General features: G+C 39.1%; 1 protein-coding gene across 1 annotated transcript in view; it reads left to right on the top strand.

Annotated features, from left to right (window-relative positions):
• The window catches only part of RALGAPA1 (Ral GTPase activating protein catalytic alpha subunit 1), a 114797-nt gene extending 102518 nt beyond the window's left edge, over nt 1-12279 (top strand). The window contains exons 42-44 of the mRNA XM_031553770.1: nt 3783-3907; nt 10359-10473; nt 11984-12279. Coding sequence (XP_031409630.1) covers nt 3783-3907; nt 10359-10473; nt 11984-12086 — 343 coding nt within the window. The 3' untranslated portion in view covers nt 12087-12279. The remainder of the gene's footprint in view (nt 1-3782; nt 3908-10358; nt 10474-11983) is intronic.
• The last annotated feature ends 6 nt before the right edge of the window (nt 12280-12285 follow it).

Below are 12285 nucleotides of genomic sequence, written 5' to 3'. Positions count from 1 at the left end.
GCAGGGAGGTTGAAACTAGATGATCATTGTGGTCCTTTTCAACCCAGGCCATTTTATGATTCAAAATGGGATGCCCTGAAAATGGACTGCAGTTCTGAGTATACAAAAATTCACATCAATTGTAATGCAAACGAAATGTTAGTTGCAGTGACTGCAACTTGAATGACCTGTAAAGGCACAATTTCTGGCTTGTTTGTTATTGTTATATTGATTGTATATTGCAGGACTACAACTTCTGAAAAAATATAATGAAATCATTTCATCAGATCTTCGGATGTTTTATTATGCTTTTTGTGTTAAGTTATGTATCTGCCAGTTTTTAGCTGATTTGAATGAGATTTGAGTGAGTGTCTGTACAGTTAATGTATATCTTGCACTTTTATCCATTCTCTTTTTTGCCAGTTAGCATCTTCTTCAGAAGCAGAAAGCTTATGGCATGGTTAGTTTGTGTTTAGTCACAGACTTTCTTTTTTAGTCACAAACTGATTCTTTCTCTGTTGGTTTTGTCTGTGTGTCCTTCCTGTTCTGTCTTAATTGGGATCCCAGTGGCACCATCCACTCACAGTAAGAATGTAGCCTGCATTTCCACTGTTATTACTAGCCATTGAGTTTGTGTGTGCCACTCAATTTATAGGTGCTAATAACTCTTCCCTAGAGAGCAGCATTTTAAAGAAATAAATGTCTAGCCTAATAGAAGTAATGCAGAAATTAACCTCCATGGGATTATGTCACTCTTGCAGATAAGTACCATTTAAATGAAGTGTAGAGCTGTATTATCTCAGTCACAAATGCATAAAAATGAAGTTTTAAAATACTGCAATATTCTTGAAGTATATGCCAGTAGATGTAAGTGTCCAAACCTCAGCAACTCATTTTCTAACACAGAGGAGCTGTTCTAAGGAGATTGTATCTTCTTAGTGCAAGTTTTGGACTTGACTTTCACATCAGATTTATGGGTGTTTTTTTAGCAGAGTTCTGTTTTTGACACAGTGCAAATAGTTTTGAGGATTGCTAAGACGAGAAGCAACCAGGCCAGCTGAACTACCTTTCTCTGGGTGTGCTAAGTGTGCATTTGAATTAGTCTTCTAGAACTGATATAAGCATGTCCTCTCCACAAAGTAACAAAAACATCATTATCTTCTCAGTCAGCATCTGTGTCAAGACTTCTGTATTTGGTTAGGAGATGGGTACATAGACCGGAGAATGAGAAAGTCCTTGTTGCATTCAAAGTGGTAACTTTCCTTCATTTCTGTCTTATTTGTGTGTAAGCTTTGTATATAATAGGATAACCTAAAAGATTTTCTTCAGAGACCTCTGAAAGTAGAGTATTTGAAAAGGAGGTAGGTGTCTCCACCCTATTTTACCATGAAACATTTTACCCATTCAAGCAGACTTTTAAAAACAGCTTGTTTTGATAGCAGCCTGTTCTCCTGTGGGCCTTCAGCCTTTGCTTCCTGGCAGCACCTTTGGTGCGAAAAGAGAGTGATCAATTGGGAGACTATCAGTGCCAGCATGCATAGAGTGATAAGTTAACACACCACTGGGAATTTCTAGGGCCCACCAAGATACTTCACTTCTAATGTGCTAACAAGCTCATTTTTCTACCTCTTGCCTCTTCAGTTATTTTTTTTTCTCAGAAGAGCTTAGAAGTTGAGTGCATCAGGCATAATGAAAAGCTCTGTAGGAGGGAGAAGCAATAACCCCATTTTTCCCTTTTCAGCCAAATAGAAAATTAGTTTCTGGTAATACACAAAGGCCAGTATATTTTGTGCAAGGGGCACTGCTGTGAATCAAAGGACTCTATTAACTGCAGAAAATTCAGCAGCTGTGAATCTCCCCCAATGAAAAAAAGTGCTTTTCAACAAGTTGTGAGATACGTAGTATTATTTAGACTTCAACCATCAGTTTCATCCTCTACCACTTATACGTAGCCTCTTTAAAAATGTGCTATATTACTCTTCTCTCTTAAGGCTCAACACTGTGTTTATCCCCCAACCTAGGACTCTTGACAATAGGAGATTTTTGTATTTTCTCTTGTCCCAGTGCTTCTATTATAGCTTCTCCAGATTGAGAATTCTGCTGGGTTTCAGCTCTCTCTGTATCCAAAAGACAAAAATTGGAACACGGATTTTAAAGGTAAAAAGTTGTGGTCTAAGGAAACACCACAAAGTGATCATACTCAGTAGAAAGTTGTTTTCAGATAATACATTCTCTCTGCATTCCTACATAGTAGATGTACTGCAAAATACATGGAAAATACTGTACAGAGGAAAAGTTCTGTAATAGTTGAACTCTAGTTTTAATAGCTAAGATGAAGGGTATTGTTTCCAGCTGTAATATAGGGCTGAGAATTTTATTATGGTAACTGAAAAGTTATTTAAAATGTTACCACTTCTTAATAAAAACTTTAGTTACTTCTAATGCAGTTCTCTTGTTTAAGTTACTAAAATATGTATGCAAGATACAGAGATGAATATTATCCCCATTTCACAGACAAAATTGAGTCAAAAGGGAAGTTTCCTACTCCCTCGCCTGCTCCAAAAGAGCAGCAAACCAGAAGTCAAAACTCAGAACCTTTGAGAAACTGATTCTGAGTACATTCCTCCACTGAATGCTGATTTGGATTTTATTGTGCAAATTTTTTGTTTGCTTGATTTGGTTTTGGGGGCGGGGGTTGGATTTTTTTGGAAGGGGTATGGGAGACAATATATATGTATGTATGAGGCAAACACAATCTTACTATCAACAGATAAAATACAAAAACAAAATATGCACAATCATAAATGTCAGGAAAAAATTTTGGTCGTGTTGTGATTGTGTGAGATAACTTGAGAAAGTCTCTGTCGTTCAGCATCTTGAGTCCTGCTGGAGGACTTTGAAAGTTGTCAGAGAAAAGGTTAACTGATTTCTCAGTTCAGGAACTATACGACATGAAGCCAGCATGGTAGTTTTTCTTGATAATTGTATGTTGCTGCCTGCTGCTCTACATTTTGACAGCCATTTCCATAGTTGCTTTCGTGAACAGCAGAAATATTCTCTCTTTTTCTCGCTCTCTCTGTGCTAACAGCACAATCAGGCCTGCTGGAACAAGCAGCCTGGAGAGGGTTCTTCAAAAGCAGCAACACTTCAAGACACAGCTCTCTTGTCAATAATATCAGAGAGGGAGAACAAGGTGAAAAGGAAGAAGTACAGTATTTTGCTGTCAATGCCCTGCCAACTCCCTGTTAGCCGGTATTTAGGGGTCTTGCAGATTCTTTACAAATACTTGTGTGTGTTTTAACAGCGTAATCAATGAGGGGTTTTTCCCAATACCCAAATTAAACTCTGTATTTATCTTAACTGCATGTGTGTTTAGGGATTATGGAAAGAGTTTGTCATTGCAAAGTGCAAAATAAATTATTTTGTTAATGCTCATGTTACTTTTCATACTGTATTCTTAAAAACGTAGGTGTTTAAATTTAATTTTAACCAGAGTGTAGCCAAAGCATTTTGTATAGAGATAACGTTTAAACTGCTGTAGTTTGAAAAGATTTTCAGAAAGTGTTATATGAAGCTTGAAAAGGGAATAATGTAACAATAAGGTTCACATTGATTGTATTTGTGGTATGATTTCTATTATTACAGTGCTTCAGATAATCTTATAGTAAGGTAAGGAATTAAAATTAAATGTGTACCGTCATTGAAATATATATTTAACATTAAGAGCACTGAATTACTAGGCACTGATATTTAGCAATTACAGTATGTGATATAAATTGTTCCTTAATTCTCGGCTAAACCAGCTATGAGGAGAGAGCACGATACCTGCAAACAATTGTTCAGCATCACCTAGAACCTACAACTTTTGAGGATTTTGCTGCTCAGGTTTTCTGTCCAGCACCTTACCACCATTTTCCCTCAGATGCAGGTAAGAAGAACAGTCTAGAACTGTTCTTACACAATCTTACATCAAATGCAGTATCCTTACTTATAAAGAATGAAAATTCAAACCTTTTCATATCATTAATGGTTTCCATTAATGTGAAAGACTATGTACATCTATTAAAGAACTACTACAAAGTTACCTTTAGCCCTTTTTCTTTTGTCTGGCATCATGAACCAATGCCAGACAGTAAGACTTGGCTAGCTCCTTTAATGTAGCAAGTGTATTTTCACAATGTATTTTATTGTGTTCCCCCATGTAAAATTTCCATGGCTTGTCAGTACTGATTCATATAGGTTAGTTTAGGCTAGTGTAGGCTTCTTTAATGTCAGTACGCCTTCCCTGTAAAAAAAGTTTTAAGCTCTTTACATTTTTAGAATGAAAAGTTCAAAACTAGAAACCTGAAAGCCTTGCAGTCATCTGTTTCCAGGTTGTTAGTTGCAGAGTTTTCTTAAGGTCATTTTTGCTTTCCACTGTTTTATAAGAGGATACTGCATTTTCAGTTACTATTAAGAAAATTGGTAAGAAAATGAGTAACTCAAGGCCTTCCTGTTCTGAAATTTCCTGAACTCCTTATGATTATTTCATTTATTTTATTTCCCCTCTTTTTAGATCATTAAATATCAGTTCTGTTTATCTGAAGGTAAGACAAAGTGTCCAAAAAACCCCTTTGTTCCTATTACTTTTACTAGAGCACTAAGCTTGTAACCAGATTGTATGCAAACTTTCCTTGTTGCCCTTGTTCACACTAAAAAGAATTCCACACTGATAGAGAAATGACCACTACATCTTCTTAAAGTTTTAGTCTTTTACTAACCTCAGGTCTGCATGAAGCACTAACACTGGTTCTGGGATTAAGGTAACTAATGGTAGAGACAGTTGTTGAATGAGTAACACTTTATTGTATTGACCTTCGTTTCTCAGCATGAACAAGTAGTACTGAATGGCAGTGGTGTGTTTTGTACCCTGTACTGTCTTTCATTGATGTTGTAAGGCATTCTGCAGTGATAACATAGGAGAGAAGGAGAAGAAGAATGTGTAACACTTGAAATTCTTTGTTCAGAAACCATTATTTAATGTCAAATAAATCAAAGTGCTATTGTGGAAAAGCTGTAAATCTAAATAAAATAAATTTTGTAAGAATTAATTAATTTGATAAGTTATTATCTCAAAATTTGTTTCTTAAATGATAAAATATGCAGAAATAAATTTCAGAATTACAAAAGCATTCTGATGAAGTCTGCAGAAAGAATGACTGAGAGATGTTAAAACAGTGAGATTCTTTTGTGTGTAAGTATAAACCATGACTAGAGGTTAGTTTCAGAGTGTAAGTAGTAGAGCTATCCCAGTGTAAATAATCAAAACCAAAGGGAAACTAAATTAAAAGGCAGTAATTTAAAACTAATTAAATCAGTTCAAAGATAGTAACATAATTTAATGTATGACACATTTGAATAGGAAGAATCTGTAACTGGAAACTTTAAAAACAATGACCAGACACACCAATCCTTGCCACTTTTCCTACCTAATGCACTCAGTGAATATTCAGCATCAGACACTCCACATAGTGCACATTCTAGTGTGCTTGTATCAGTTCTGCCTGTTCACTTTTGGAAATCTCATTCCAGGCTAAGTGTGGTTCTGTGTTCTTCATCTAGCTTATTCTTTCAGGGAGAAGCAAAGCTGCTTCTCTCCATTGCACCAAACTAATACAGGGCATTGCTCCACAGTGGCAGTTCCTGTGTTCTCTTAAAAATTGTGAGTCATACTTGCTTACTCTAACTTGATCTGGAAAAAAAATTCTGAAAAAAATTGATTTCTGTCTTAAGCTTTCTCTCCCATGTAATGTTTTTCTGCAGAAATCTTATTAAAAGGAATCTGTGATGCATTTCACATCTGAGTGAATGCGCATGTTTACACTCCACAAAATGTGATGTATTGTCCTAAGGGAGATAGATGTTCTTCTGGACCTTGTGCCATATAGTAGCAGTCATCTCCCAAGCTTGATTAGTCTGGAAACCACCAGTTTCCAGTTTTAATGAAGGTATACTTGTGAGCAGGGTAAATGCAGATGACCCTCAACTTTGAAGGACCATGGTCCTAAGAAAGATTCCACCAGATTTTTACTTTCCCTGGATCTGGCAACTCTTCAAAGATGAGTATGGAGGTCTGACTTGTGCCAGGACTGCACATAGGAGTGGCACTGGAGTCCTGCCTGGGCATCCACACACATTCATTGCACCCATAATGACTCAAAACTTTGCAGGCTACCTGCCAGATGTTTTCACATCACCTGAAAATTTCTGACCAGTTTCTAAAATTATGTTGCAGTTATTTTTCAAAATTAAAAATATTTTGTCTGCTTTTTATGAAAAAAGACCAGAAATAACCAGAAAATATTTTCATACGTTAGATATTACAGACTTGATTGTTTACTTGGATCATGATCTCAAAGTTTATAGTAGTTGAATATGTTCAATTTTTGTAAATAATACTACATCCATACAATTCCTTACTCTGAGACAAATATATGGAAGCAGTGAAGCTACAACAGCCCACCACCAGGCACCGTAAATTTTGTTGTGATCCTATCAGCCACTTTCAGCATGCCAAATTTTTCAATTTAACTATGACAGCTGGCCAATAGAAAACATGCTATTCAGTGACAGTGTACTTTTTCTGTTTATGAAAGATTGAATCCTCAACAAAAACTGTTACCTTCCTTAGAGTGGTTGCTCATTGATACAATGTTTTTTGGCAGCTGCTGTTTTATCTAGATATATAAGCTGTCCTGTCAAAATATCTGCAAAATCCCCCTCCCCGTTCTTAGGGAATTGATTGGTGTAATATATGTATGCTTTTTTTTTTTTTTAATTTGAGATTTGCCTCTATTTAGTCACAGAATTCATTTGCTACTGCATTTTTTACTTTTTGCTGTCTCTAAAGAAAGAGTAACTGCAAACTAATATTTCCTGCTATACAGCTATTGAGTAAACCCAATTTCTGTGGCACCAGAGTAGTCCAAGAAAACTGTCAGTGACAAGCTCAATGATATTGAAGGGCTTATTGACCTCATGCTAAGATGCTAAGATTCTAAGTTTTAAATTGTACTGATGATTTACTTTTGGTTCTTCTTTGTGGTACTTTTTTTTTAACTCACTCTGCTACCATAAATTGGTCCGCAGTATAGTAAACCTCATAGAAAGAGAACCTGTCTGCTGTAGTATCTTACTTGTGATGTCAGCAGAAGACCTTTTGATCTTATTAATCATTCCTGTGTTTTCAAGCCAGAGTTCAGCACAGTTCTGCTGCCTCTCTCCCACAGTCAGCAGGCATTCTGACTTACATGTAGAGAAGAGGGGGAATGTGGAGTCAATGGTTCTTCAGCCTTGTACAAGAAGTTCTCACATTCCAGAGCTTGCATCATCATCCCTGCTGCTTGTTTGCTGTGTACCTTAAAATAGAGAATTTTATAATCTTTTTTATCCTGTTTTAGCCCTTCGCAGATGGTGGTGGTGCCTTTCTCACTGCAGAGAGGTCTAACCAATGCTCTTGCTGGTAGTTGGAGTCTGTGATTGAAAACATGCTTAAAAGCAGGATTGTTTATGAAGGCTGTTTGTCTAGTAAGGCTGCGAAGAGTTTCTCATTATTCTTCTCCAGTCCAATCTTATTAAGAATTTTTTGTACTTCCAGGTCAGAGCAAAACCACAGAACTTAATAAAATTTTCCAAAAATTGCACTTTGGTCATAGTAAGCTGAGAATCCTCAGCACTTTGAAGCAGTAAATTCAGCGTGGACTACAGCAACCTGATCTAGCTTTGGATGTCCCTGTTCACTGCAGGGGAGTTGGACTAGATGACTTTTAAAGGTCCCTTCCAACTCAAATGATTCTGTGATTCTCTGACTGCTGGAGTCACAAACGAATCAACTTTGTACATTTAATGGCGTTCTACTGAAAAAAATGGAATATGGTTGCCCAATTAAAAAAATCCCACACATACATGTACCAAGGGATAAAATTAAAGCAGCATGTACAATTCTAATTCTCATATTTCCTAGCTTTTGAACATTTGACTTTATAGATCAATTGTTTTGTAACTACACTTAATGTGTAGGTTTTTCCATTCTTGTTTTTGCTTAAGGCATAGGACAAAAGAGAAACTGTAACACTGATCAATAGCCATCATGATTCATAAGCAAAACTGTAACCTTAAGATTCACCACCAATTTCTGAGAACTGGAGTAGTGCAGTGATTTGTGGTGACAGGGAGCTGTCTTACTCTGCCTGAACCTCTACCAATGGAAAGAGTGGAAATGTTGCCAGTGGATGTTCAAGGTATTTGCTAATACAGAATAGGTTTCTCCAGTAGTCAGCTTTCCAGACAGGTTCTGAAGAGTATTCTTTGCTAGACGTAAGCTTTTCCACTCATGTTCCATAAACCCCTTTTGGTTGTGCATCTTTCTTGCATCTTTCTTGTGTCTGGCTCCAGGTCTCCAGGCTACTCATCATCTCTTCTTCTGCCTCTCATCTTGCTTGGCAGCTGCTTTTGCAGTCATCCTCTCTGTACCTGCTTCTTGCTTCTTTTCATCTTTTCCCCAAACTGTTGAAAGTTATAATGCTTTGGCCCTAGCAAGGCTCTGCTGAGTGTAACTGATAGTCTGGCCAGCTTTGGGCTGGTGTTTGTAAGAGTGGCAGAGGGCACAAACTATTCAAGTGGTTGTTCTCTTCCCTGGATGTCAGGCAAAGCAGGGATTGGAGCATCTTAAAATCAGAATTTACCAGCATGGACAAATGGTATTTCCCTGGGTCATTGTTCACAGAAACGACACTCAGAAAAACACTGATCACACAACTGATGCAATAAAGCCAGAAAGCTCAACAGGCAACAGATCAGTGCCCCACTGCACTCGTGGTCTAAATTTTTCACCTCTGCAAGTCAGAACTGTTGAGTGAGATGTGCCATGTAAATGGGTGTGCTATGGTGTATCTGTATCCCTTCTAAGTCAGTCTGTAGTTAGAATTCCTTTTTATGTTTAAATAGCTCCATTCTGAGAGAAATAAAAATCCTATTGTCTTTAGAGGATCCTAAAAATTGCAGATGTATTGGGAAAATGTCCCCTTTCAACTCCCCTGAATAGCTTCCATGTTCACAAACAACTGAAATAGCTTCACGCTGTGATCCCACGCTATCAAACTGGTATCAAGCTGATAAAATGCTCCATGCCAGTTTGGTCAGTTGTCAAGCTTAAAAGACTAAAAAAAATGAACGACTCTTAAACATTTTTCAAACTCTTAAAAAAGTTAACTCATCTGTTTTGTTTATTTTAATTGAATTTTCTTGTTACAGGTCAATTGAGAAAAAGGCCTTCTTGTTTAATCCTATTTTTATAGTTTGGATAGCTAAATATTTCATTGCACAAAGATGTAAAACTTCAAACTTACACTGAAGGTTTTAAAACTTGTGGATTTATATAACCACATTTTGTGTGTGTGTGTGTGTGTGTGTGCGCGCATATAGATATATATTCATATCTAAAATCCAAAGAAAATGAATAATTAATCAGTCTGTTGATTCCTGTGAGACTTTAAATATATTTTAAGTGCCATTATTCTTCACTCTTCTGGTGTGGTATGTTCAGATGTGAAAATCACTCTAAGTGACTTCTGTTCTTCAGCAACTCTAAGTCAAGTTTCTTAAAATTGGACTATATGTGAATTCTGTGATTTCTAATGTCTGTTTGCAGAAATTATAATCAAAATTTTAAGATATTACAAGAATAATACCCTGCTAGAAATAGGTGGAGTTTTAAGGCTTTCCTTATCCAGCCCTTGATAAAATTTTGAAGTATGGTTTTACTCCTTGACTAATTAGCTCAAATCCAGTGTTTTTTCTTCTTGACGTGATTTCAGAGTCTCATGTTGAGATTGGCTATAATTGTGGCATACATAAAAGGTGGCACAGCTGGAGAGCAGAAGCCATATGTCAAATTGCCATTTGTTTTTCCTTCTCGGTTGTGTGTATGTGTGTGAGTATTTAACTGTTTTCGCAGACTTTGAGAAAACGTTGCAGGCAATGCTTAGAATGTATCTGTTGCTATAAACAAGGTTGCTGGATCTGGATAATGTCATAGAATTCTTTTCTTTCTCTCTCCCTTCCTTTTTTCTTATAATGCTTAGTTGGTAAGTATGACACCGGATTTCCGAGCTGTTGCTTCATTGCACATAACTAACTCATCACTCTCTTTAACCTGTAGCATGAGCAGCAATTACATAATGAAATTCGAAATTCTGTTTTCTGTACTCATCTGTTAATACCCTTCAATCTCTGCGGTTCGTGTCTCATGTCTCACACCTGTTATCTTTTATCTTCTCTCCTCCCCCTTCCTCACTTCTTTCCACTTCTCCTTCCTCATCACTTCTTCATTCTCAACAAAGAAAGAAATGCTGTGATATTTCTTCTCCTTCCAAAACCTCCACTAGAAAGCATTGGCCACATCAAGGTAAAGGGCAAAGGCTTGAAACGGAAGGTCTTTCACGCTAGCTGTGAATGGTATGCTGTGCAAAACAACAACAGTTATTTTCTGTTCTCTAACTTCCACCGTTTGAAATGCTTTAATTCCTTGTAAAATTAGAACAAGATAGAATTTCAGAAAATGAGAGTGCATGTTTCCCTGCCTGCCTTTTTTTATGAGGCGCAGTAAGTCAGGCATTATCGTGCTTTTCCAGATTGTTTGGCAATGAAGTCTCCAGCTCATGAAGAGAATTGCTGTCCCCAGCTGGGGAACAAATAGCAGCCCTTTTTCCTCCCCGTCACCTCAGTGGCTGGTGTAAGCTGGAGAAAGAGAGTGTGGGGCCTTGGTGGAAAAGGCAGGTAGTGGTCAGGCCAGGAGGGCTCCAGGCACCGAACCCTTCAGGCTTATGTCAGTGCTTTAACTGTACTCTCAGACTTCCTACCTGAATTTTTTGCCATGATTTTATTTGACAGGAATCTTTCCAAAGAAAAGAAAAGTTCTGTTTTTAGCAGGGGTTTTTTGAACCTATTATATGTGAAATGTTAACTGAGAGAGAAATATCTTCAGTTCTGATTATTGCATTATTATTTTAAAAGCATTACCGTGATGCAGACAGAATAGCAGGTGATGTTCTTTCTGACTTACCGAAGCCGGCAGAAGTTTCCCACTGACTTCTGCAGGACTGGGCTGCTGTCTGCAGTTTACACAGTTCAGAAATGGTCAGCAGCAGTGGGAGGACTGGGGCCAGGCAGCTGTTGGTCTCTGTAGATGGCTGATCAAATGAGTTTAGTTTTGTGTATGTGAGTTTGCAGTGTCCCAGTTCTGTACCCAGGAGGCAGAACGTAGCTGCCATGTCACGCTGCCTCTTTCCCATAGTATCTGTTGGCAGAAGCAGGCAGAGCTGTATGAGAAGGGCTTCTATGGGGACGTCGCTGCAGAGCAGCTCTGGGCGTGGGAATGAGCTCTGCACCGTTATCTCAAATTCATCTTGTTCCTTTTACAAAGAACATGGGATGCGCAGTGCATCCAGCTCGTATGATCTGTTCAAGCTTTGCCTTGTGGGCCCTGCAGGAATTTGGAGCACTGACTGAAGTTGAGGTGGGAAGAGGCGTTCTGCTCTCCCAGCTCACTCCACCTTTTCAGTTGCGTCCCCAGAGCTCCCTTGACACGCGATGGGCTCTTATCTTCCACGCTGTCATAAAGACTGAACTCTTTGGGGCAATGGCCTTCATAATCCCTCTCCATCCCTGCAGGGAGTTAGAGAGGGGTCAGTCCCGCTGCATAGCAGAGTTACAGTGCCCACCTCAGTGCTGCGTCAGTGGCCGAGGGCAACGATTTCCGTGGCCTTGCAGCCCGGTGGCCCCCGGCACCACCCTTTCTCTAGGGCTGGTGCTGCGGCAGTCACTGCAGCCACCTGCAGCTGGTGAGGGGCTGGTGCACGTGGTGGGCTGCTGGCAGCACGGGGCTCCTGCCTGCCCTTGTGTACGGATGCCCACGGCGCGGCATGGAGGCAGCACTGACAGCCTCGGTTTTTGCTGTCCTCTGCAGGCTCCTGCCCAGAGACTCAGCCGGGAGAGCCTCCAGCAGCAGCAGCAGCAGCAGCGCAGGCGGATGGAACAGACTTAGCCTCACCCATGTCTCCTCGGACTAGCAAGAGCCGCATGTCCATGAAGCTGCGGCGCTCCTCGGGCTCAGCCAACAAGTCCTGAGGGCGGGGTGCCCGCAGCTTCCTGACAGCACTCACAGCCCGCAGCTGGAGGACAGCACCCAGTCCCTGCCTACCCATCTGTGTGCTTGTTTTAAACAGTGACACTGGAATTTTACTTTCGTATTTTAGCATCTTTTTTTTT

The sequence above is a fragment of the Meleagris gallopavo genome, chromosome 5, assembly GCF_000146605.3.
Source record: "Meleagris gallopavo isolate NT-WF06-2002-E0010 breed Aviagen turkey brand Nicholas breeding stock chromosome 5, Turkey_5.1, whole genome shotgun sequence".
In the NCBI taxonomy this organism is placed as follows: Eukaryota; Metazoa; Chordata; class Aves; order Galliformes; family Phasianidae; genus Meleagris; species Meleagris gallopavo.
This window is presented reverse-complemented; position numbering and strand designations above follow the sequence as displayed.